The following is a 26,786-nucleotide window of genomic DNA, read 5'->3' as shown; positions in this document are numbered from 1 at the left end:
AAAGAGTAGAGGGAGAAAAGGAAAGAGAGAGACAGAGGGAGAGAGAGAGAGAGAGAGAGAGAGAGAGAGAGAGAGAGAGAAGAGAGAGAGAAAGGGAGAGAGAGAGAGAGATCTATGATTACTCTTCAGAAGATCTGAGTTCAACTCTAAGCCTTGGTGTAACCTTAAGCAAGTGGCCTCTTTTATCACAGCTCTAACATTCTAGAAACTAATGGCCTCATGAAGGTGCAAACCACTGGCCAACAGAATGGGAGAAATGACATAACCTCCTTGTGGGCAGAGATTGTTCCATGTATCCCTGGTGCCTAGCATAGTACCTGGAACATAGTAGGTGTTTAATAAACACTTGATTGATTGATTAGCCCTCCAGATTATTTCCTGTGACCAACCCCCCCCCACTTGGAAAACAAGTCAAGGCTGAATTCCATATGATACAGGTCACACCAGAGTGTGAGACTCCAGTGGAGGACATTGCTTCCTAACATCCTATTAATAAGTATCTTGGCCAACAGCTTTGGCTTGTCATGTTTGTAGTTTCCTTTGCCAGCCTCTGATTCCTATTATGTTTACGGAGCTTGCTTCTGGCTCTCTCTGCCTATTTCTCCCTAACTGGAGCAAAGCCTCTGTCACTCTCTTTCTGTCTTTCTCAGACATTCTCTTTCTTTTTTTTTCCCTCTGTTCTCATTTGTTCCGTGGTAGAATCTATTATTATCTGTAAATGTTGTTTTGATTTTGTTTGCCTCCTGCTGAAGAAGCTGGTGTTATCAAATTATGGATTCACTCATGAAACATCACTTACCTACCAGTTTCAATTCAGCAAGCATTTATTGAGTCCCTACTATGTACCACGCACCATGACACTGTGATAGGTGTCGAGGGTACAAAAACGAGGAAACTCCTTCTGCCAATTCATTGTCTGATAATGAGGTGACCCTTCTCTTTGCCAAGACCAGCCTTTCTACGTCTGCTCATGATCCCATGCCCTTCCATTTTCTCAGAAAGATCACAGGCTTGACTCTATCCTCCTGTCTCTCTCAGATCTTCAACCTCTTCCCAGCTGCTTGTTCCTTCCCTGCTTCCTTAAAATATTCCCAAGCTTTCCCCATCCTTAGAAACCCCTCACTGGGCCCTACCATCTCCTCAAGGCTTCTCTCTGTACTCACTTATCTGACCACTCCTTCTCAATCATCCAGGTCATGCCCCCTAACTGTGGGTGTTCCCCAAGGCTCTGTCCTGTGTCCTCACTAATCTTAACTTGAAACACGCTCTCCTGATGAACTCATTGGCTCCATTCATCAGTGGCCTCAATCATTATAATCTCTACATGCATAGAGGTCATAGCAGTATTGTGTTGGGTCGTATCACATCACATTGCATTGTTTTATGCTGCATACATTCCCAGGGCCTAACACATAGTAGGTGCTTGTGCTTGCAGATTGAGTGATTGTTTTGCAGTTTATACTCTTAAGAGAGTTGCCTGGGCCATAGTGGTTTTCCTAGGATCACAGAGCTGAAGTATGTCAGAAGTGCGTCTCAAGTCTTCCCGGCTCTGTGACCAGATTTCCGCTAGAGCATGCTGCTCGTCCCCATTTTGTAGATGAGGAAACTAAAGCTCCAAGCAATTGTATGACTTACCCCTGGTTACACAGCAAGCGAATGTTGGAGGCAGGATCCAAGACCAGCCCTTTCTAATGCCAAGGCCAACACTACGTCCACCGTGTTGTGCTGTCTCTTACTGGGTCAAGAGCCCAACTCGTTGGGCCAAAACACCCACCTCTTCACCAGAGACTGGAACAAAGGAGAGAAGGACAAGTGGCTGACAGATATGGGGACGGAGGTTGTACGGGAGTTCAGTAAAATGGTCTTCAAAGCTGCTCAGTGAGCGTGTAGGGCACAGACTTTCACATTGCCCCACCTCTGCAATGGCAGCCCCTAGGGCGGGGTGGGGGGGAAGGGGGGGACTGGAGAATCCCTGTAACACTCCCTCTCTCAGAATTCATGCCCAGGCCAGGAGGGAAACTTTGGCTCCATCCCTCCCAGCATGAAGTGTGCATTCAGAATGAACAGTCTCACGGCGTACGCTTCTCTCACTCCCACGGCTGGGTGATGTCATTGCTTGTATCAGACAACAGCACAATGATGCCGGAAGTCCCACCTATGACTGTTCACCTGAATCGGCCTTGAGTCACCACCCCATCAGGGTGATGCAAGGGAGACCCTGGATTCAGAGGGGCTGGCTCCTGGATGAGGCGCCCAGCCAAGACTGCATCTCTGCGTCAGCAAAAAAGATAAAATAAAATCAGTATGTTGACGTTCCCTTTGGCTTTTAAAGGAAAATCTCTGTTGCGTTATCTACCTGGAAAGCAGCCAGCATTCCCTTATTTCAATGTCATCACTACAGTATGTCAATTCTTTTCAGAGTCGATAGTGAGCTGTTGGCTTCGGAGGAGGCCTCAGCTGTGGGGCTTTGCCTCATCTTGGCTCCCGTTCTTCTCCTTTGGCTTTAGTCATTCTTAATCTGTTGACTTAAAATAAACACCATCCTTCCTAACATGATGCCATCTTTCATAGACAAGGAAGTCTCTCCTGAAGCACCTTCTGTAAGAAAGAAGCTCCGAGTTGTTTTTCCATTAGTGGGAGTGGGTTGGCACTGAGACATCCACATTCCCCAATAAGGATTAAACCCACCATCTTAGTTTCGGTGGCACAGTTCTTGAACCAGCTGAGCCTGTGGCACATGTACAATTTGGATGCCAAATGGAAGATCTGGGTCTTGATCATGATGGTAATAGGGAGCCATCGGGGTTTACGGGTGGGTGGAGGCGGGGTTAATGTGTTGGACCTGCACTTTAGGAAAGTCACTTTGGCAGCTGGATGAATCAAGGATGGATTGGAGTTGGAAGAGATTTGAGGCAGGCATATCTACCATCAGCTGTTGCAATAATCAAGATGTGAGGTGATGAGGATCTGCACCAGGGGCATGGCCATGTTAGAGGAGAGAAGGGGACAGGTTCAAGAGATGTTGTCAAGGTGGAATTGATAGGCTGTGGCAATAGCTTGGACATGAAGAGTAAGAGATAATGAGGAGTCCAGAATGATGCTAGGGTTGTGAGCCTGAGGTGCTGGGAGGATGGTGGTGCCCTCAACCATAATACAAAGGTTAGGAAAAGGGGAGAAAGTCCAAAAAGAAGATTTGATAGTGGGCTCCTGCCTCCAGCACATGCCAGCTGGGTGAGCCTGGGCACCATCACTTCCATTTTCAGTGTTCTGGGTAACTCTCAATTGTGAAGAAAGTGCCAGCTTGCATCCTTAGAGGGAATTTCCTCCTCTGGTTTTGTGGAAGACATTTTCCAGTCTACAAAGTACCATAAAACTGGAGCTGATAGTCATATCATCACCGTTGTTGATATTCTAAAATTATTATCATTATCATTTACTTGGTCCAGACCTGTGTAGTGAGCTCCCAGTACAAGTCAGCACCTTTCTGGCAACTTAGAGCCTTAGAATAAGGATTCTTAACCTGGGGCCCGTGAACTATATTTTAATAAATGTATTTCAATATAATTGTTTTTCTTGGTAATCTGATGTATTTTATTTGATGCATTTAAAAATATTATTCTGAGAAGGGTTCCCTAGGCTACACTGGACTTCCAGAAGAGTCCATAATATTCCCAAAGGGTAAGAACCCCCCTTACAGTGTTACCTAGTGCCCTGAAAGCTTATGATGGTGATGATGATGGCTGCTAGCATTTAGAGAACACCTTAAAGCTTGTAATGAGTTTTACATATTATCTCATTTAATCCTCACAACAATGGGAGGTAGGCACTATTATTTTACATATGGGGAAACTGAGGCAGAAAAGACTTGCCCTAGGGTCACATAGTCTGAGGCAGGATTTGAACTCAGGTCTTCCTGATTCCGGTTTCAGCACTCTACTTACTGAGCCACCGAACCACCTCAAGTTAAGAGACTTGTTCAGGGTCACTCAGTGAATAAATAAGACAGGTGGGATTTGAACCTCCCTACATCTTTCTGACTGTTTTTATTGTTGCTAATAAGAAATGGCTGCTGTGAGGGGCAGGATCCAGAGCATCAGGGAAGTTATTCTGAGGGCAGGGAATGCTGGAGCAAAATTGTCAGATTTCTTCTTCCTGGACTCCCAAAGGGAAGCAGTCATCTGTCAATCATGGCCAGAATAACGAATAGGCTTCCCCCTCCCGGCTTTTTGATTTCTGCTACCTCCATCAGCAACCTTGGTTAAGTCCCTACAGGATAAAAGTTAGGTGAGACAGAAGGGGAGACTGTGCTGACTTTTCTGTGTTGTGGGAGGTACAAGGGTCCTGGCATCTGGCAGCCACAGCTCTTTGAGAAGCAGAAAAGACCTTGACTGCACTGTCCACTACTGACCCTGTTAGGCATTGCCTCCTCTGAGCTTCTGGCTACCCCCACCCCTTGCTGGCATTTCTGACCCCATTGGGTTGGTGTTGACCCCTTAATCTTGTTCCAGTTCATTTGCTCCAAGCTACAACTCTAGTGCCTTTGACCTGGCCCACAGCTGTCCCTTTTGCCATCTCCCTCTACTCTATTGGCCGTTCTGGTTCAAGCCTTGGTGCAGACTCTGACCCTGCACTACTTTGATCCTCTCCTGGTTCTGAGAGTTGGTTCCTGCCTCCATGCCCATTCCAAAACTAAGCTTCATCATCTAATGCTTGTCTGGCCAACACCAGCTGGCTGAGAGAGGCAGAAGGATTTTCAAATCCTTCTAGTTTCATGCCTTTAACTTTTAGGAATTCTTTGTGGGCCCCATTGGTCTCTCATCTTCACATAACCTTTGCAGTACCATCCTGGATGTCAAAAAGAAGGCAGCAAAGATTGGGAGATTCCAGTTCTCTTCTTCCCTTCCTTCCCTTCCTTCCTTCTTTCCTTCCCTCCTTTTTTCTCCCTTTCTTTGTCCCTTCCTTCTTTCCTTTCTTTCCTTCCATCTTTCTTTCCTTCTCTCTTTCTCTCTCAAATATTTTATAAGTGCTCTCTCTTTTTTGCATGATTGCCACTCCCCAATAATTCACCCCCTTCCCTTCCCCTCCTCCTACCCTCCAGCACTGAACCAATAAGTCAGTTAAGCAAAACAAATTGACAAATTGGCCGGGTGTGACAACATATGCCTCCTTCTGCCTGTAGAGCACCATCTCTCTGCCAAGAGCAGGGAGGCATGTTTTACCTTGGGGCTATCTAATCCGAGGCTTCTTAACCTCTTGTAAGTCATGGCCAATCTAGTTGACACTCTAGTGAAGCCTATGGCCCCCTTATCACAATAATGATTTCATATGCCTAAAGTTATATATATATATATATATATATATAAGATTACAAAGTAAACAATTATATTGAAATAAAGATGTGATTTTCTTTCCAGTTGAAGTTCACAGACCCCCCTCAAAATCTGTCCACATACATAGCCCCCAAGTAAAGAACCCCTCATCTAGACCAACCTCTTTGTTTTACAGATGAGAAAATCGAGGGCTGTTGAGGCAAGGTGACTCACCCAAGGTCACACAGATAGTAAATGCCAGTCCTCTTTCTCCAAATCCAGGACCTTTTCTGCTCTACCAATTGGCCTCCTTTCTAAAGTCTTCATTCTCCAGGCCTTTCTCTGATGTTGTGTCTTGGAATAGAGGCCACCCAGGACCTCTTAATAAATTCTAAATAACAAGGCATCTTTTTCAAAGAGAAAGGCTGAAGGGGTCCAAGCCCTCACCTACCTGACCACACAGCCCAATGTTGAGACTGTTCCTCCTGCTTCCCAAAGTTCACCTTTAGGTTTAATTTCCTGAAATTGATCTGGTTTGGTTACCCTGGCTTTATTTTAGTATTGCCCAGAGGGGAAATGACTGAGAACAGACTCCATTTTATTAGTTTTCAGTTTAAAAAAGAGGGGAGGCAAATTTAACTAACAACATATGACCGCTGCCACCTTGGCTCTTCCCGATTCCCAACAGCTCTCTGCTGGGCTAGCAGGAGAAGTGATATTTGCTCTAAATTAAACATCTTGCAAAAATGCAACTTCACCCTCCATCGAAAAGTGTGACTTATGTTAGCAAGAAGGCACGATTTCCTAGGAAGAATCCCATGACCAGCTTCCTTCAATTGTAAATGATAGATCATAGATTCTGAGCTGCAGAGGACATTGGAAGTCATCTGGTCCCTCATTTTATGTATAAGTGAGGCACAGAAAAAATATATATATGTATATATGGATGAATAAATAAATAAGATCACTTGTCCCAAGTCACAAAAGTAAACCTTGAATGTCTGACTTCAAATCCAACCTTCTTTCCCTAGGCTCTCAGCTATTTATCATTTCCAGAGAGCCTGTCCTTACCTCGGGGTTCACCTTCTTGTTTGGGAGTCCCTGTGGACGAATTGGATGTTGTGACTTTTGGCATGAGGTAGGAGGGACAATGGCAGCTTTGTAGTAAAAGGGGGCCCAGGATCAGCCTCTCCCTCTTCCCCCTGAATCCAGGAAGAAGGGAGTTTACAGGCTTGGGAAGGGAAATGCAACTTGGATACAATATTAATGCTATTTCCTTTCTATCCAACAAGAAATCTGAGCTGCTGGTCTCCAAACAATGTGCCTGTCGCCCTTCTCTGCCTTTGATCTCCCTTCTACTTCTGTGGCAGATTCCTGTAGTGATAAATGCTAATTATTGCTTTACTGTGTAATGGTGATCACTTCCAGCACTCTGTGATTGAATTACCCTGGTAGCCTCATTGTAAGCATTCTGACAGAGATCTCAGCCTGTTGCACTAACAGAAAGTCAGTGGGTTTTTATTGCTTTCAGTCCCACCTCGGATGCTCAGTACCTGTGTGACCTTTGCTCAGCCTCAGTTTCCCCATCTGTAAAAAGAGGGTGTTGGACTAGATAACCTTTCAACTATAGGTCTGTGGTCCTATGAATATCTTACAAGAACTCACAAAGTTTCTGTGGTAACAAAGAATTGGAATTTTAGGGGATGCCCATCAATTGGGGAATGGCTAAATAAGTTGTGGTATATGAGTGTAACGGAATACTATTATGCTTTAAGAAATGATGAGTAGGTAGATTTCAGAAAAACCTAGAAAGACTTACATGAACTGATGCTGAGTGAAGTGAGCAGAACCAGGAGAACATTGTACACAGTTAATAGCAACACTGTGTGATGATCAATTATTGACTTAGCTCTTCTGAACAATGCAGTGATCTAAGACAATCCCAAAAGACTCATGATGGAAAAAATCCACATCCAGAGAAAGAACTACAGAGTCTGAAGGCAGATTGAAACATACTATTTTTTTTTGTTTTTTCTTTCTCGTGGTTTTCCCCTTTTGTTCTGATCTTTCATAGCATGACTAATGCAGAAATATGTTTAATATGATTTCATATGTATAGCTGTATCAGATTGCTTGCTGTTTTGGGGAGGGGGAAGGGAGAAAAAAATTTGGAACTCGAAATCTTATAAAAGTGAATGTTGAAAACTATCTTTACATGTAATTGGAAAAAATAAAATACTATTAAGTAGAGGGAAAAAAGAATGCACAAAGGAGCTGGAAATTATAGGAATTTACTCCATCACCACATATGGCAACCAGTTTATGACTTAGTAGCAAAGCCCTAGGGAGCTACCTGAGACTACACATAGGTTAAGTGACTTGTCCAGGATCACACAGCTAATAAGTGTCAGAGGCTGAATTTGAACCCAGCTGCTCTGAGTCAAAACTCAGTGCCCTTTCCATTGTACCTCACTTCAACCTTCATGGCTTACTCATACACAACCAGGCATATTTTTGCCAAACTTCCCTATTTTTCTTTTCCCTCTTTTCTTCACCCTCCTCTTTAAAAAGAAATCTCCTTTGGGTTTGCATTGGCAGGAGAGATTTAAACAGATGGAGTTTCTTCTAAATCTTTGATATCCTTAAACTCTGACCTGGGTTGCATAGGAAAAAGTCACCCTTCAGTGCATGGCTAATGTACGAGGAGTGTACATAGGTTTGCTTATAAAAAGAAAGAAAAAAAGCACCTACTATAAAGTCCCAGTTCTGAGAATGGAAACATTTGCACCCTGTTTTTAAAAGAAAAAATAAAAGGGATTAGATTACATGAACTATTTGGAAACCATTTAGTGGGGCAGTATAATTTTTATTTTCAGAAGCTTATGGCCCTACCCTACCCTAGAATCATGCTTCTAAGAAAACAGGTGGGGGAAGGGAATGCCAGCCAAATTTCTTCTAAAGGGAAATAAAAGTAATTTCCTGTATGCCCAGCTTTAACTTCAGAGATACTGGGTAAGATGAGCTACCTTTGCTGTCCTTTACCAATTTGGGGGGATTTAAGCAAAAAGTTGCTTCCTAAATTAGGAGCAGCTAGGTGGTGCAGTGGATAAAGCACCAGCCCTGGAGTCAGGAGGACTTGAGTTCAAATCTGGCCTTAGACACTTCCTAGCTGTGTGGCCCTGGGCATGTCACTTCACCCTGTTTGCCTCAGTTTCCTCATCTATCAAATGATCTGGAGAGGGCAATGGCAAACCACTCCAGCATCTTTGCCAGAAAAACCCCAAATGGGGTCACAAAGAGTCAGACAGGACTGAAACAACTGAACAGCAGAAAGACGCATCACCTCTCACCTTCCGTCTCAGGCTTATCCCCGCATCAACCAACCAATCTGTCACTAAGTATTTATTAGGGACCTTTTATGCATCAGACACTGTTCTAGGTGCTGGGGATACAAAGACAAAGAATGAAATAATTAATTATAATAATTATGTTCATAATAATACTAACAACAATAGCTATATTTAGGTGCACGTGTTTTTTCTTGATTTTATGGTAGGTATAAGCAAGTCTATAGAATATCACTCTTAACACCTTTGTCACCTTGGGCAAGTCACTTGGCTCAGTTTCCCCATCTGTAAAATGAAGGGCTTAGCCTGGATAGCCTCGGAGGTTCCTTCCAGCTCAAGATCTGCGATCCCAAGACCAATAATAATACAAAAAGCAACATGGAAATATTAATAACAAATAAAATAATTAAACCTAAATGTGTCGGCTGTTTCAAGCTGACAGAGTGCCTCACAATGGCCCTATAAGGTGGATACCGTAGCTCTCATCCCCATTTTTAATAAATAATGCAAGAGAGGAAGATGTTTTTCCTTCTATCACTAGTAGAATAAAATGGGATATTAAGATGGACAAAATTTCTAGGAAAAATTATCTGGTTCATTGTGAAAAGTCTATTTTTGCAGGCACCCTTTTCTCTGAGCCCTGTCTGGACAAACTGAGGTTTAGCTGGGGATGCTCAGATGATGTTTGAGGGACCGTGGGCAGCTCTCTGCCCTCACCACTGAGAACCAGGGAGAACATGGGCTAATGTTACATACAACAAAAGAAGAAATGGGGAGGAAATGAAGGGGGCTTCCTTGAAGAACAGGTTTCCGCTACCCTTTTGTAATTATCTGACACCAGGGACTGGAGGAGGCTTGGGTCAATTAGTGATTGCTGTTGTAAGCATTTTACAAATCTTAGTTCAATTGGTAAAGAACCCTGGAATGGAGGTGCTGCAGATATCGTCTTCATTTGACAGAAGGAGAAATTGAAACTCGGGTCAAATGTTGATTTATGCCATAACCGTTATTTTCCTGATAGTATGAAGTGAGAGCCCTTTGGGGGAAGGGGTAGTGATTGGGGAAAGGGGAAGAATTATGAGCATAGATGACCAGTTTCTATTTCTAGAATCTACTAGAATTCTGTGGCTCTGTGTGAATCCTTTGACAAATCAGCTGAATTCCCCATTCTCCTGCCCTAATGGCTGTAAATTTTATCCACATTTCACCAGTGCTGTTGTTTAGAATTACACAGAAAAGACATGGCGACAGGGTGTGCATGGGACAGCTTAGAGGTGTGTAGGAACTGCTCCGTCTGGCTGGACCGACTGTAAGTTTGCATTTTCAGGTTTAGGGGCTAACCAGCACTGGGATTTGGGGTTGTTGCTGTTGTTTCTTTCAGTTTGTTTTAATTTGCCAGTTCCTAATTATTCTGGTTATACAGCTGGCTGCAACAGCTTCTCTTTTAGGGAACAGCGCTGGAGAGCTCAAAACCCCTGGGGGACCAGAGCGAGCCCTTCTCTGAGGGAAAGAGACTTCTAGGAAGTGCCTGATGTCATTCTTGGCCAAATCCGAGCAGGACGTGAACGGATCTGTTTCTAGCAAGAGGGGCTGGAGAGGTGTATAGCATTATACCCAGTCCCTGGCCCAACCAAGACAGGATTGGGCCAATGCACAATGGCAGAGCTGACGTGGAGCAAACCAGGGAGATCTGGACCGAGAGCAGGGCAGGATTGAAGCTGTACTTCCACTGAACCCTCAAAGCTGGGGAAACAAAAGTTCTACCAAGGGTTGTTTAGGAAGATAGCAGAAGGATGAAGATGTGGTTATGTCACAAGAGCTAGGGAAGGACCTCAAGGTTCCCATAGAGTCAGGATATGAGACTAGGGCCTCAAGGAGGCTTGGGTATTTATCATAGCAGCAGTCCATTAAAATGTTTAGAATGCATTACTCAGATGTATGGATTCTCTAGTGGTTCAAAAGAATCCTGGATGTCATTGGTGGTACTCAGTGATACCTGGGAACTGAGATTTCCAAACCCATCTTGGCAATATTCCAGGAAATCTCCTGCTCTCTCAAAAAGTGGTGTGGATTAAAAAAAAAACTGTAGTGAATTGCTATAAATAATGATGTACCTTCTAGAATCTTTGGGCAGAGGGGTAGAGGAGAGAGTGGCATGGATTGTACAGAAGGGGAAGACTCTGTTCTAGATGTCTATGGGGCCAAAGCTCTTAAGCATCTACTAGTCATCTTAATCCAGGCTCACGTTACATTTTCTTCATTTAGCAAGGTGCCACACTGGATGCTTGAGGACAGGTTCCTCTTGGGCAGCAATGTGTGTGCCTCTGGGTCATCCAAATAAAAATCAGACATGCCCAGTGGCCTTTTCCAAAGGCTTTTGTAGGGTTGATCTTCTCCCTTCCTGGCATGGAGAGGAGAGCAGAAGGTTTGGGAAATCCTGCAGACATGAAGGGAAATGACCCTTTGGGGTTTGTGGGATGGAAGCTGGTATCGGCTTCTGCTTGCATCACCAAAGTACGGTCCCAAAGAGGGGCCTTCGTTTCCTTTGACTCAGTGCTCTGTAAGTATCAATCAGTCGGCTAACAAGCACACCTCTGGGCCACCCGCTGAGGTTACAAATAGGATGAAACCATCTCCACTTGCAATGAGCTTGTAATGTAATCTTATGGGGAGACAATAGGTTCATATAAAAATACACTAAAAGCAATTGCCAATGTTGGTTTAAATGTGTCAGCCCCATAGCTGATGGCCTCATTCACTTCAGGAAACATTGAGCACCTACTGTGTGCTAGGTGCCATGCTAGGTCTTACAGATATAATAGGCAGTTAAGTGTTTGGCAAGCATTTATTTAAGCCTGTGTGTTAGCCACTTTTTCTGGATACTAAGATATAAGTGAATCAGTTCTTGCCCTCAGGGAGCTTACATTCTACTGGAAGGAAGCAAGATGTAAAAAATATAGTGTGAACAAAACTGGAGGTGTCAGGAAAGGCATCTTATGGAAAGTGGCCGTTGAGTTGAAGCTTGAAAGGAGATGGAAGGAGGGACAGCTGAGCACCTGAGTTAAAATCTGGCCTCGGACACTTGACGCTAGCAGTGTGACCCTGGGCAAGTCACTTTACCCCCAATTGCCTCAAAAAAAATTATAATAAAGAGAAGGGAGATGAAAGTAAGCAGGGAAAGTATTTTAGGGAAAGGCACAGATAGGAAATTGAATGGCAGGTATGGAGAATAGCGTGTAGAGAGTCAGTAGCTCCTCAGTACTCTGCCCTAGTCGGGCCACCCCTGAAAGGCTGTGTCCACAAACTCCTCCAATATAGGGACCATGGTTTTGCCTGTGTACCCTTCGTGCTTAGAATGCTGCCTGGCCTGTAGTAAGCACTTATTAAATGCTTGTTGAATGAATGAATGATGAGAAGACTGGGGGCAGATATGATAGTTGTCTTCAGATATTTACAGGGCTGTCGCACAGAAGAGGCATTGGACTCACTCTGCTCATCGCTGTCAGACAGAATTAGGGACAATGGCTGGAAACTGAAAAGGAGTACATTTAAAGGAGCGTGAGCCAGCAGTTGGCACCGTCCCGACATGGAATGGGCAGCCTTGAGAAGTAGTGAATTTCCCCTCACTAAATGGTGACTGGATGACTGTTTGTCGGGTACATCACAGAGGAGATTTATCGAGGCATGTGCTCATCTGGTTGCCCTCGGAGGTCTCACTGGGCACTGAGACCCTGTACCGTGGGTTCTTGGCTCCCTATCCCTTTTCTCCCCACCCCCACCCTCCAGTTTGTAACCATCCCACTTCTTTCCTCCCTAGGTGTCCTTTCCCTGCCTGCCTACTTCAGCCCTTACAATGATGGCTCCCTGGGCAATGATGAGCGCGCCGATGCCTACGCCCAGCTGGAGCTCCGGACGTTAGAGCAGTCCTTGCTGGCAACCTGCGTTGGGAGCATCTCTGAACTGAGTGAGTTTCATGCGGCCTGGTGGGCATGACTGTAACAGGGGAGAGGGACAGACACTGGAAAATGGCCTTCTTTTCCTCTTCCTCTTCCTCCTCCTCCTTTACTTCCCCCTGGCCTAAGGAATATTTTCCACTGAATCATCACCATTCCAGCAGCAAAGCCAAGGCTGTGAGAATTTGGGAGGTGGTGAAACATAGCTCTCACTCGTCCTCGTCCCACTTAATTGAGCAATGTCTATGTATAAATCACCTCCCCATCTCTGTATGAATTCACCCCAGTGATATCATTAGGGCAGCTGAGGACTGGAGAAGTAGTGGATGGGTGTGCTCGGGGCACAAAGAAGTGACCAACCAAGCAGTATTGAGGCAGGGCCTTTCCATTACCCTCTCCGTCAGGTCGGGCTGCCGGTCTGCAAGCTTGTGATGGATTCCTGCCCTTTCACTGTGAACAGCCGAGCTCTGTGGTTCTTCAGGGTTTGACTTTCTCTCCTCTCTTTTCAGCTCTCTTCTCTCTCTCTTCTCTTCTTCTTTTCTCTCTCTCTCCTTTCTCTTTCTCCTCTTCTTTCTCTCTTCTCTCTCCCTTCTCCTCTCTCTCTCTCTCTGTCTCTGTCTCTCTGTCTCTCCCCCTCTCCCTCTCCCTCTCTCTCTTCTTTCTTCCCCCTTCCCTGAGAAAGAAAATGATTCATTCAAGGTCATATACTAATGGCAGTTCTGGAGCAAAACTCCAGTCTCCCAGCTCGGATGGCCCTGGTTGTGATAAAGAATGGGAGGAATAGGGCCCAGCGGGTTGGGATTCCAGCAAGGAATTTCTTTCCATCGTGACCTTTGTCAACAACAAATATTTCCCCACCAGTGGCGCCTCCAATCCCAGTCAACAGCCTGTCCGTGACACTTGGCATTTACTGCTCAGTAGTAGTCGTGATACTCATCACTCACATTTAGACTGTTGTTTGCCCTTCATTTTCGAAAACGACTGGTGACGTTACCCAGCTCTCACAGTCAGATAGCGCTTGAGAGTCAAGTAGTCCCAGTGGACTGTATGTGTTTGTACATAGTTGTTTGCTTGCTGTCTGTCCCATCAGATTGTTAGCTCCTTGAGGCAGGAACTGGCTTTTGCCTCTCTTTGTATCCCCAGCACTTAGCACAGTGCCTGGCACATAGGAGGCGCTTCACATTTATTGACTAAGTGATGTAGATTCAGTCTGGCTTCTGATTCCCACTAACCATGTGACCCTGGGCAAATCATCTAACCTCTCTCAGCCCCTGTTTCCTTATGGGTCCTTACTTGTCTCATAAAGACAGTTTGGCTTAGCAGATAGAGAATTGGCTTCAGACTCAGGATATGGGTTCAAATTTCATCTCAGATGAATATAGCAGCGTGACCCCGGGTGAGTAATTTAACATCTTGATGTCCTCCCGTCAATGCTGTAGAACTATAAGTTTCGGAAAAGGTGTGGATCTACATTGCAAAAGGGAGCTCCTCACTGGGAGCTCCCTATCCCAATTAAATCATAGAGTCGATCAAAAATAAAAATAAAGAAGGACTTGTCTCACAAAGTTGTTGTGAGAATCAAATGACATCATATATGGAAAGCACTTTGAAAACCTTAGGGTGCTATCTAAATATTTGTTATTAACAATTATATTAATTAACTGTATTAAGGATAGATTATTAATACAACAAATGTTAGCTACTACTATCACTGTTGTTGTTGTTACATTTTACAGATGTGGAAACAGATTGAGTAGGTTGATTTTCCCCCAAACCACACAGCAAGCCTAGTCTAGTCCGAGTCTAGATGTATACCGAGGTCTTTTCATTGCAATCCCGAGCAGCTTTCCACGACATTACCCTGCCTGTCCTTTTCCCGTGCCTGTGGAAAGTCCTGCCCCATGAATGCTGCCATGATCTAGACACTGGCATTCTTTGGGTCACTGTGATCTGGGATGGAATCAAACATAATTCCTTCTCCTGTGCAGCTGCCACACCCATGGCCTTCATGGGGAAGAGGGAAGGAGGGAAAAGGGCCCATGGGAAGGGAGGGTCTGGCTTCCATTGGCTTTCCCAGTGGTTTTGACGTACCTCCATCATTCTGTCACCTCCTCCTCACCATTTGTACCACTTGTCTCTTGTGGAGTCCTTGGTATCTGCCCAGTGGTCAGCCAGAAGACAGACTGGCACCAGCTGCTGACCTTTCCTTTCCCAACCAACCTTCATTAGCCCTTTACCTGGTTCCTAACAGGCACATGTTAGCTCAATGCCAACTTCCATGGCCATATCTCTTGTAGAACCCCACTCCACTCTGACCCTTGGACCCACTATCTTCTTTGGGGGGAGGGAGTTTGTCTGTTTGTTTTGTTTTTGTTTTTTGGCTAGGCAATGGGGTTAAGTGACTTGCCCAGGGTCACACAGCTAGTTTGTGTTATGTATCTGAGGCCAGGTCCTCCTGACTCCAGGGCCGGTGCTCTATCCACTGCGCCACCTAGCTGCCCCCACTATCTTCTTGGTAAGGGACCATCTATCCCCTTCGTTATTCTCTAAGGTCCTTGGGGCCTTACCCTCTACCCTGCTGTTTTTCCTACCTAAATGCCTCCCTGGCCATTCCATCTGCGGTAATCTGCACACAGGAGCCCTGCTTTCTGTGTATGTGTAGAATCGTCCAATTAAAGTGTAAGCTTCTCAAGAGTAGGAACTCTTGATTTTCTGTTTCTGTCTCCAGCACTGAACACGATATTTGGCACCTCCTAAGCGCCTGGTAAATGCTTTTCCATCACGCTGCAGCCATCCTGACTCATCACAGGCAGCAGAGAAGACGCTTTGATGTGGTAGCTGGCCTCTGACCATCCCTCTTCCCTCGCCCCCCCCCAAAGCCTGGATCCATCTGACCCCCCCACCCCTGTCTGGTCCCAGCCAGGAGGAGGAGGTGGTACCGGGAGGTACGCCTCCATGAGAGCAGGCTGCCGAGAGAAAAAGAACAGAATGAGGCCGATGATACTCGGCTCTTTGCTAACAGCTGGTCCCTAAATGCGCCCGAGAAGGCTTTGACGTTCATTAGCTCCCTGAATGTCTGCACCTTACGGAGCCTGCCAGACAGGTTGAGAAGTATCGCTCTGTATGGGTCCCACTGCAGAGGAAACTCGGAAGGCTGCTTTGTTCTTCGCCCCTCCCCACCTGGGAAAACTTGACAAGATGGAGAGGGGGAGGGGAAGAGAAGAAAAAGAGAAATGGGAAAAAAAAACTCCCCAGCAGTCAGGATGAAGGAGGACTGCTCTCAATTCCACTACACTGGTAGCTCTTTTTATTTGCTGTTTCATGAAGAGGTTTGAAAAGTCTGGCGTGGACCTTGGAGGAATCCTGACCATAAGGCTTTGGATGGTTAATTGGTGGGAAAGGCGAAGGGGGGAAAGAGTCCCTCCCCTTCCTCCCCATTCATTGGCATCTGTCTCTGGGCTTCACCTTGAGAAAGGGGGATGTAGTGGAAAAAAGTCTAAGTTCAAAGTTGGCCTCCAGGGTTCAGGTCCCAGCTCAGGGCTTTGCAAACTTTGAGGCATATTATAAATAAAAGCCATTTTTGTTAGTATTAACCATTACCATCATCATTTTTATTACTATTATTGCAGTTTCTAGTTGTTTCCACTTTCTGGGCCTCAGTTTCCTGCTCAGTAAATGGAAAGGGTGAAATTGGATGACCTCTAAGCTCTGAATCCTGTAGGGCAGCTAGGTGGCACGGTGGATAGAGCCCTGGGCTTGGGGTCAGGAAGACCTGAGTTCAAATGGGGCTTCACACACCTACCAGCTGTGTGACCATGGGCAAGTCACTTAACTCTCTTCGCCTCAGTTTCCTCATTAGTAAAATGGGGAAAATAATGGCCCTACCTCCCAGAGTTGTTGTGAGGATCAAGAAGGGCCTGGCACATAATAGGCATTATGTAAATGTTAGCTATTATTATTCCTCTTCTAATCCCATCTGGGATGCTGAGTCTTGGGTCTTTGGGCTAATGAGAAGTTGAGAAAAAGGCTCTAGTAAGTAAGGAAAAACATGTGGTGAGAGAACACTTAGAAGCCTGCTCTTGTCTCTTCGACCAAGCAGACAGACAGTCCAGAAGATGCCAGGGTGGCGAAAGCCAGTCAGTGCTGGCAGCAGAGCATTCGTGTCCTTGTTTGAAATCTTGGAGATTGCCCAGGCAGGCCTGGGCTCCTTCTCATCCATTTGGAGGTGTTAGCAGGGTTTATGAGGCACCAACCTTGGGTGGTCTTCAGAAGCTCCTCAGGTCCCACTTGGCTTTTCAAGCCCCTTTCATGGAATCGTAGATTTAAAGGTGGAATGGTCCTCTAAAGAAACCAGTTTGTTTTTACAGGTCAGGAAACTGAGGTCCAGAGAAGTAAAAATGGCTTGGCTCTATATTTCAGGAAGACCTTTGGAAGTTGCCGCAGTTCCCAATCTTGCCCTCTGGATTTTGGCTGGAGGCTGCCAAAGATTTCTCCTCCAATAACAATTTTTTTTTAAAAAAATTCTCTTTTGTTGTGCCTTTGAAATGCCATTTCGACACGATTTTCATCTGATGCTATTGGCTTTTTCCTTCCTGTGGCTTTGCCAAGAGTTATGACATTTGGGCTGGGAGAAACAGGAGCCAGGTTTCAACTTATTGCAGCTGAGAGAGAGCCACGCAGAGGGGGAAGGCTGAGAAGCAAGTGAGCCTGGCCAGGAGGTTGATGAAGCAAGTCGCCTCAGCCCTGGGAGGCTGGAGGGTAGGGCCCGACCTTGCTGTTTAACAACCTCCTTGTGCACTTGGCTTCCAAAAGGAGACTCTCATGCAAATGAGAATTGAGAAGGAGAGAAGTGTAATTTTTAAAATACTCTGGGGCTTGGACTAACCAGAGTGATTTGCATTTTCCGAGGTTGGTTTTTGTGATTTTTTTTTTCAAAGAAGAAAAGGGGATGGGGTAGGTAAGACCTGCTGCTGGCGGTTCTTTCTCCAGCTCCATCATCTGTGTGCTAATGAGTATCAGCCCCTGACCCAGAGCTGGGTGGTTTTGTTATTAATTCTGTAACCTGCTTTCATTTGTGGGGTTTTTTTCCCCTTTAAATGTTCCTTTTAACACTCCTCAGATTCTCCTAGAACACAAGTGAGTGTTTGTATCCCAGGCCTCTGACGAAGGTGGCTTCCTCCCCTCACCCCTTTCTTACCCTGGGCCCACTCAGGCATGCTGGGGTTTGTGACTATAGATCCCCAAATACTCTCAGCTGGGGCTGAAGGAAATGAGTCCAGAGCTGAGCTGCCAGAGGGATGCTGGGGCATCAGCTGGGGGTTGAGGTGGCTGTGCTCAACTCTTCAGGCATCCAGCAGGCATCAACATTCCCTGCCTCCATCAAAACCCATGAGCAGCAACTCTGCCTAATCCAAAGGTGATCTTCAGGAGTGCTGGAAGAATAAATATACCTTCCTTATCCAGAGTTTAGATTTAAGAGTGAATTGATTCTACCAGGAGCTAAATGTCCAACTCCAGTGAATGAGCTAAATTAAGATTTATCTGGGTTTTAATGCTGGATCAGCCATTTATTCCTTGTGTGGCCTTGGACAAGACATAGCACCTGCCTCCATTTCTTCATCTGAAAAGTGAAGGAGCTTGGACTAGGTGGCTTCTAAGGGCCCTTCCAGCTTTAAAGCTGTGATCTTATGACATTCAGGGACAGAATCCAGGACTGAACACTCCCCCAATCCTGATATGAAGCCCTCATGTTCTCTGTTCGAAAATTCAAAAGGGATGCAACTGATCCTTATCGCTCTTCTGTTCTCTGCCTCAGACCTCCTTATGCCTGCATTTCTGTGGACAAAGCTGAAGAAACTACTGAATTCTTCAGAATTGTAGGGGTCAGAGAAGGGGCCACCCGGAACACCCAAGGGCTGCCACCTCCCACTCCCAGCCTTCCCAGAGCTGAGGTGCCTGCAGGTGCCCAGAGCTATTTTGGTCCCATCCTTTCTCAGTATTGTCACCAGGCATACAATGAAGGGAGATTTCCTGTACTTAGCTTGGGGAAAGTTGGAGGGGGGGGGTGCAGTTTGAAAATCAACAAAGGTCATGGGAATTGAAGGGTTTGAGAACCTACCAAGGGGCACATATCACAGGATTTAGAGCTCAAAAAGGCCTTAGAGATCATTCAGTCCAACCCGCTCACTTTACAGAGAAGGAAATTGAGGTCCCTTGCCTAATGTAGTAAGAAACAGAGTAGGGCTCATAGATTTAGATTTGAACACAGAGAACATTAGATTTAGAGTTGGAAAGGACCTCAGAGGTCAATCTAATCCCACCTCCTCATTTTATAGGTAAAGAAACTGAGGCCCAGAGAAATTAACCCAACTTGCCTAAGGTCACAGAGGTAGTAAGCTACAGAAAGCCAGGTCCTACTCGTCAAATCTGGTGTTCCTTCCACTGAGTTGAATTGCCAAAGGCACCCATTTCCCAGGTACAGAGACTGTGGGCTCTGTCCCTCAGCTGCCTACACCCCCATGTGCAAGTCTGATGGGACCTCTGTTGGTAGCCAGAGACCTAAACCTCCTTTAGGTAGGGAGAGAGAGAGGAGAGGGAGAGGGAGAGGGAGAGAGGAGAGAGAGACAAAGACAGAGACAGAGACAGAGAGAGTGAGAGTGAGAGTGGGAGAGAGAATGAATGAATGAATATGAAGAGGCAGCAATGAATTTCCTTAGCCCTAAAAGAGATGGAGGAAACCCTGCCAGGGCAAGGAGGGAGCCAGGATGATGAAAAAGAAACCATATTAGCATAAGCTCTGGAGGAGACCTCTGGCCCTGCCAAGTGTTTAATTCAGCTGTTAAGTCAAGACTATAAGTGAAAGGCAAACCTAATTGGTGTTGTGTGTCTAGATGTCAGTTTCACCCTCGCCTCTTAGCTCTGGGGGTAAATAATAATTAGGGCTGGAAGGAAGCTCTTTCTCATAGCAGCCCAAGAACCTTTATCTAAAGGAGAAATGAAGCACGTGGCATGAAAACTCAGATTCTGTTTCCCCTTTCTCCGCTCTCTCTTGGGTTCCCCCTCCCCCAACTCCCTGCAGGTGATTTGGTCTCCCGGGCTATGCATCACATGCAATGCCACCATCCTCTGTGCCCAGGCACCAGCCCAGCCCGCCAGGCCCGCCAGCCGCAGCAGCCCATCACCTGGTCTCCCGATGCCCTCCACACGCTGTACTACTTCCTGCGCTGCCCACAGATGGAGTCCATGGAGAACCCCAACCTGGACCCGCCACGAATGACCCTGAACAACGAACGGTAGGAAAGCTGGCGAGGAATGGGCACGGGGGAGGGGGAGGGTGTGAGGGTCGTGCATGCGGCACTCAAGGGGATGCCTGTTGGCGAACTGAGCTGGATAAGGGGCCAGAGCCTTCCCGCAAAGCACATGTGAGCCCAGGCAGGGGCTAAAGTTGGCGGTCCAAGATGGCTCGGGGCCCAGCCAGGATGTGTAGCTAAATTTTCAGAATGGGTGTAACTTAGGATCCAAAATCATAGAATGCTAGAATTGGAAGGGACTTGGAGGTTATCTCCTGATTTACTAGAAAGAGAGGAAACAGAGGTACAAAATGGTCCATCATTGCTCATGGGCTTAGCTGGCAAAATCAGGACTAGAACCCAGATCTCCTCTCTTCCAGTGCTCAGTACTTTCCCTTACTCGAGGATGGGTCAGCTACAAGGCCTTAAGAGCCAGATTCATGGGAAATTCAAAGAATCAGAACGCTTTCTATTAGCAAAGTCTTTTCCTGGTGTATATCCTACCCCAATCCCATTCACGCGACCAACACCTGGTTGCTGATGGACAGGGTCCAGCCTGGAAGTGGGAAGTGATGTCAAGGGTGCTTCTCACAGCGGAGAGGCTGCTCTTTTATATAGATGGCATCATAAAGCCAGAGGGTTTATAGCTAGGAAACACCGTAGAGATCTCCCAACAACTGGAGGAAATGCTACGTTTCAGTTAGAGATTAGTGAAAATAAAGTAATTTTTTTTCTAGCGTCTAGTTCACAGACTGCTCCCTGCCTGAAATCTGATCCACAGATCCCTTAGGGGCCCCAGGTTAAGAACCCATATCTTATAGACTGGGCTTAGTACTTGAGATAGATTGGGGTGTGTATGTATGGTTTTACATATGAGTTTGAAAACACACATATGTATATGTATACACACACACACACCCCACCCTGTATGTCGCACACACACATTTGCAATCGAGGTATTTTCTGTGAGTCGTCAAGTGACAGGCACATGGGAAATTACAATGTTTAAAAAGAATGATTTTGGCCCTAAAATGAGAGCACCTAGAAATCTCCAGGTGAGCAAGCTGTCTTCTGGTGGCCTGGAGGAGTCCCTCTCCCTCCCCCGTTTACTAGCCAACACTGTCTGTAGGGGCAATCTCTCAATGTGGTAAAGAAGGTTCTTTTTTATCTGGGTGACTAACTCCCCAACCCCGGTCAAAGCACTGAGCCTAAAGGTTTCAGTCGCGGCGGAAAGCCATGTGGGGAAACCCCAGCCCTCTTGGCCGTAGAAAGAAAATGGGATGATTCTTTGACTCAGTCAGGGGAAAGGGTAGAGAGCCAGGACCTCTCCTAAGTCCCTCTCACTTCAGAAGGGTTGAGTCAATCCCAATGGGGATCTGAGGCTGTGGTTCCAAATATCTGCTGGTGGAACAGACGTCTAGCCCACTAATCGCTCCCATTTAAGGGAAGAGATCTGTTTTGTCCTCTGCCCCCATCATCATTACCATCAACCCATTCCACTGAGTCCATGTGAGTTATATAGCACAGCCTGAATAACTGTGAAAACACACACTGCCTGAAACTCTGATCACTCATTTCCTGTTTTGAGGAATACCCCCACCCCCACGCACACATGCACACATGACACAGTGTTCCCACAGCACACTGTATACAAACACAGGGGGTGTGTGTGTGTGTGAGAGAGAGAGAGAGAGAGAGAGAGAGAGAGAGAGAGAGAGACAGAGAAAGAGAGAGAGAAGAGAGAGAGAGAGAGAGAGAGAGAGAGAGAGAGAGAGAGAGAGAGAGAGAGAGAGAGAGAGAGAGAGAGAGAGACTTAGTATCTGGGAAGTGTGAGGAAACTCACTCATCTTCTATGTCATGGCTAAGACCTATCTGGTTTTTACCCCAACCATCTCTCTAAATCCACTCTTTGCACCAGACCTACTCCTTCTTGTCCCAGTAAGAGATGATGGCTAGTGAGTGAAGCGCTTTCTCTACAGCCTCTTCAGAAAGTGGGGCAACCCTCAGACTATAGCTTGCCCAATGAGGGAGCCTCTTCTAGACTGATAGCAGCAGCTCAAGGGGCCTCCCAGTCGGTCTGGTTTGAAGACAAGTTCTGTGGCCTGTGCAGAAGAATGAAGCCAGAGCTGAACACAGAGCTCCTAGGCCTGATCTCTCCCAGGGCTTGGGCCCATGGCAAAGAACTGACCATTCATGATTGTGATAGGAGCAAGAAGCTGGGTGGGTCCTGGGTCCCCTCCCTTTGGACATTCCAACTCCGCCTGGGCCCTGCCTACCTATTGCACCAGCGAACCCTCGATAGCCTGGGAAAGTGGAGACTACAGATACCTTCCCGTCACCCACACAGGATGCTTTCTGGATGCTGACTTCTCTTATTGAGCATAATCAAAAACCAAGGCATGGTCACAGCCCCTGCCCTACAGGTAATAGCCTCTGTAGTAAAGCAGAAAGAAGGCTGGCAGGTAGGGTGGGGGTTGGGGGACAAGACCTTTCTGCCTGGGAGCCACAGAGTATGAAGGAAGAAGACGATACTACGGGGAATGATGTTTTCTAGAAGGCTTAAGGAAGAGAGCAGAAGCCCACCTCTCAGCCGAGGGAGAGTCATGGTCCTGCCTGGAGGGATATGGGGCATGAATGACCGTGCAAGGTTCTAGCCAGGCCCCAATTTCACTAAAATGCTCGGGCCTGGCCAGAGTGAGCACTCTTGGAGTAAAGCTCTAAGTGACCGGAATGATATAGAAGCCCAAGAGACCTCTGAAGGAGGGTTGGGGGAGGCCCATGAAGAATGAGAGTCTGGAGAAGCATTTTAACAGTGGTGATTTTTTTAAAAAAAATATCTAAATAGATAGATAGAGATAGAGATATCTTTTAAACATCAAACCTGCAAGGGTAGAGTCAGATGTGAGGAGAGGTGGATCTGGGACTTTTTCAGTAGGAGGGAGATTTGGGGCCTAGCTTAAACCAGGACCTTCTGACATTAGATCAAGGAGAAGAAAAAGTAAAACTATGAGAGCTTGGTGATTTCCTAGTCACTGCTCATGGTGACCCTTCCATTTCTGAGCACAAACACTGATTTCCTTTACTCCTTAGAGTATATGTCATCCCAGGTTCCAAATAGCCTTCCCTCTTCCCTGCCCTGGGAACCATCCCTTGTATCGGTGAATTAAAAAAAGAAAGAAGCAGTTTAGCAAAGTTAACCAATGCACAAACTGAGTCTGACCATGTATACAATTCCACAAGCATCCATTATGTGCCTACTGTGTGCTGCCATGGAGACACAAAGACAAAACAGTCCCTGCTCTCAAGGAGTTTACATCCTCCTAAGGAAAGGAGGGGGATTTCTTGCTACTGGAATAGTAGGAGGCCAACCAGCTCACGAGCCACACTGAGGGGAAAAGGCCAGTTCAGGGGCAGAGACCGGATTGGAGAGACCTGTGATCTCTTGCTATTTTCCACTCCCCCATCCTCTCTCTCATCCTGACGTTGGGCAAAGCTCCCCAGTGCTGAGACAGTGAGTAAACAGATTCTCATCATCTCGGATCCTCATGTGCCTGCGGGCACAGACCTCACCAGGTGTCATTCCAGAGGGCCTCTGTCATAGTCTCAAGCAGAGAAACCTCAGCCTTCTGGAGTAGCTGCGCCCGTGGGCTTCCCTGGGATTGGGTGGCAGCTGCCAGGCTGCCACCGTCCAAGAACCCATCAGGGTGGTTGTTTCTCAGGCTCTGCCCCCACCCCCCAACACCCCCTCATCCATCCCCGAGTCACTCCCTGCATCAGACCTGCCGGGGAGCTCCCACAGTGTGGGGACATTGGGGGAAGTGGATCTGGGAATTTTTCAGTAGGAGGAAGACATGGGGTCTAGTTAAACCAAGACCTGACTTTGGATTAAGGAGAAGGAAAAGGGAAAATAAGAGAGCTTGACAATTTCTTAGTACTCGTGGTGATCCCTCCATTGCCACATACAAGCCCTGGTTTCTCTTGCTCCATAGAGGACACTGGGCTCATTCTTTTGTAGTATGAAATTCTGGTAGGTCTAATAGGGTCTTAGATTTGGAGCTGGAAGGGACCTCAGATGTCATCTTGTCCGGGTTGTGTGGTTTGCCCTTCTTTCTCAAAGAGGACCACAACATCAGGGAGGTGATGCCATGACGTACAATTGAATCAGATTTAAGTGAGGGAGGGCTGGGCAGAGTCACCAGCCTCACTTTCTCCTCCAGAGCCATCTGGGTCCAGTGGCCAGATATTCATCAGGATGACTGGAGATGGCCCAGGATGCAGATCTTGTCTAACCCTTCACTTTACAGATGGGGGAACTGAGGCTGCAGAGAAGTGACTTAGAAGCATAGATTTGGAGCTGGAAGAAGGAACCCTAGAAGCGTTTAGTCCAATTCCCTCATTTTACAGATGAGGAGACTGAGGTTGGCCCACGTGGCCTCTGAGATCCCTCCTAGCTCGTGTGCTGGAATCCTAAGTGACTTCACCTTCCTGGCTCTCAGTGTCCTTGTCTGCCAAATAAGGGGACTGGACCAAATGACCTCCAGGGTTCCTTCTTCCAGTTCTGACTGATGAAGCTGAGTGATCTGAGCCTCCTGGCTGGAGGCGCCCAAATACTGGAGGCCCTTGGCCTCGGGAGTCGGTGCTGCAGCTGAGGTCGTGAGAACAGAGCTTAGCCAGGAGATGAGCTGCCCTTGGTCCAGCTCTGGGACCAGGGCGTCCTACCCCCATTACATCCCCAGCAGGGCAGCATGGTGGCTTTTGTGGTTTGTACTCCATCTCCCCTAATCCCTATGCTTCCAGTTCCCTTTCCCCCTGGGCCCTTTATCTGAGCAGGAGAAGGCAGTGAGGAGCCCAGGCTCGAGGTTCCGGCTGCACCCACCCCTTCGTTCCCCACTCCCCGCACCCCGCACCTCCTCCTAGCCTCTGCCTGCCTGGGAACAGGGAAGGCTGGCTGGCGCATTTCCACCAGACAAGTTCAGGCTGGGCACTCACTTGAGGACTATTCTTAGTGATCAGGGCCTCCCCCACCACACTGAGGGCAGCTCTTAGCGCCAGCTCAGGAAGGAGGCCTCCTTCGGCCAGGGTGATACAGGGGCTATCCTAGCCTGGCCATCTGGCAAAGAAGTGAACTTTCCCTTGGGCTGGCAGATTCCTGGGCACTTGATTCAATTCGAGAGCATTTATTAAGCGCCTCCTTTGTGCCAGGCACGGTGCTGGGCTCTGGGCCTATAAACACAATAATGCAACAGTCTCTGTGTTCAAAGACAGTTGTACCAGTCTCTCAGGGAAGGACCGCATGTATGCAATTAAGTAAATGCAAAATCTATGCACTTTGAACAATGAGTAGGATGAAGACTAGCTGGGCCCATCCTTGCTGGAAGGGCCTTCCTCCCCACCTTCTCAGAGAAGACCTAGACAGTTGCCTGGGCCTCCACACTAGCCAGAAGAGACTTCTGCCTTGGTCCTGTACCTTGCAAGGGCTAGGGAGGCACCTCTCTGTCAGGACAGGTGCTCAACATAAGGAAGAAAGACCTACAGAATGCAGTATGTTAAGTCAGAAGACTTAGGATTATTCGTCTTTTTTTTTTTTGCTCAGCTTGCAAAAGTGATTTCTTATCAAATGTGGAAATGATAGCAGCCGGGGCTTTGTTCTGTCTCCCTTAAATACCATTTCAAGAAGATTTGCCACATTAAGCTTTTTCCTCTTGGTTTTTTTCCCCCATTCTGTGCATTAAATCTCCATCTGTTTACTCAAAAATGCAAGCTTAAGAGACGAGGATGGTGTTTGAGTGAATTAACTGTAGTGTTTCAGAGTATTCCCCAGCCTGGCAAACCCATAAATTTCAGAAATGGTCTGTTTATAGGCCTTAGTCCCGATAGCAGGGAGACCTACCCTGGTGAGGCAGGAACAGGAGAGGACTACGTTGACCTCTCTTTGAAATTGGCAGCAATATGGTCCACAGGTTGGAAGAGCAGGGGGGTTAAGAACGGAGATACCTGAGGTCTCTACACACCTTATCTCTGAACCACCACCCACTCTAGTTGCCCTTGGAGAAATCAATGTGATTTATAGAACCCTACCACCTTGATCAAAACACTGAATTCTAAACCAGAGACAGAATATTAATTATCATCTAGTTCATCCCTCCCCAATTCATCTAATGAAACAGACCCAGAAAAAGGAACTAATTTTCCCAAGGTCATCCATCTAATTGGAAGACTCAGAAAGTTGTAGAGCCAGGAGGGTTCTTACTTAACAATTATGAGTCTTTCCTTTAATTTTCTCAAGTTAAGTGACTTGGGTTAAGTGACTCGCCCGGGGCCACTTAGCTAGGAAATAGCAGGATTAGGACCTGAACCCAGATCTTCTAATTCCAGATCTTTCCATTTTGCCATGCTGCCTCCATAAAGAATGTTGGCACTGGAAGAGGCATTAATGGTCACTTCCCTGTACCCTACATACCCTTATTTTATAGTCGAGGCTCAGACAGGTGAAAAGGCCTCTAAGCCTGGTGCCCTTTCCACTGTGCTTACTAGAGGTTTGCAGAGTTCCTTGTGATTCTTGGATGGAAAACTGTAGGAACATTTAATGTGTATTTAACATACCAAATGTACTCCATTCTTGATATTCAAGTAATTGCCTCCTGCTCTCTGCCTGGGTCCCAGGATGCTTTTCAGGTTTGACAACCGAGTGCCCTTGTGTGTGTGTGTGTGTGTGTGTGTGTGTGTGTGTGTGTGTGTATACACACTCACACTCATGGACCTACATGTAGTATGGACATGGACTACATGGACATACAAATGTAATATTAGAGGAAGGATTCAATCTCAATTCTTCCTGTCTCCAAGTCCAGAGCTCTATCTACTATGCCAAATAGTGTGATGTAATGT

At 46.6% G+C, this 26,786-nt stretch overlaps 1 protein-coding gene across 1 annotated transcript in view; it reads left to right on the top strand.

The window, feature by feature from the left end:
* ABTB2 (ankyrin repeat and BTB domain containing 2) overlaps positions 1-26,786 on the top strand; it is a 193,733-nt gene that overhangs the window by 126,014 nt on the left and 40,933 nt on the right. Inside the window, exons 2-3 of the mRNA XM_020963910.2 lie at positions 12,474-12,620; positions 19,688-19,901. Coding sequence (XP_020819569.1) covers positions 12,474-12,620; positions 19,688-19,901 — 361 coding nt within the window. The remainder of the gene's footprint in view (positions 1-12,473; positions 12,621-19,687; positions 19,902-26,786) is intronic.

Source organism: Phascolarctos cinereus, unplaced genomic scaffold (assembly GCF_003287225.1).
Source record: "Phascolarctos cinereus isolate Bilbo 61053 unplaced genomic scaffold, phaCin_HiC Scaffold_9;HRSCAF=440, whole genome shotgun sequence".
Classification (NCBI taxonomy): Eukaryota; Metazoa; Chordata; class Mammalia; order Diprotodontia; family Phascolarctidae; genus Phascolarctos; species Phascolarctos cinereus.
The sequence above is the reverse complement of the archived record's forward strand: the minus strand, read 5'-3'. Positions and strand labels throughout refer to the sequence as shown.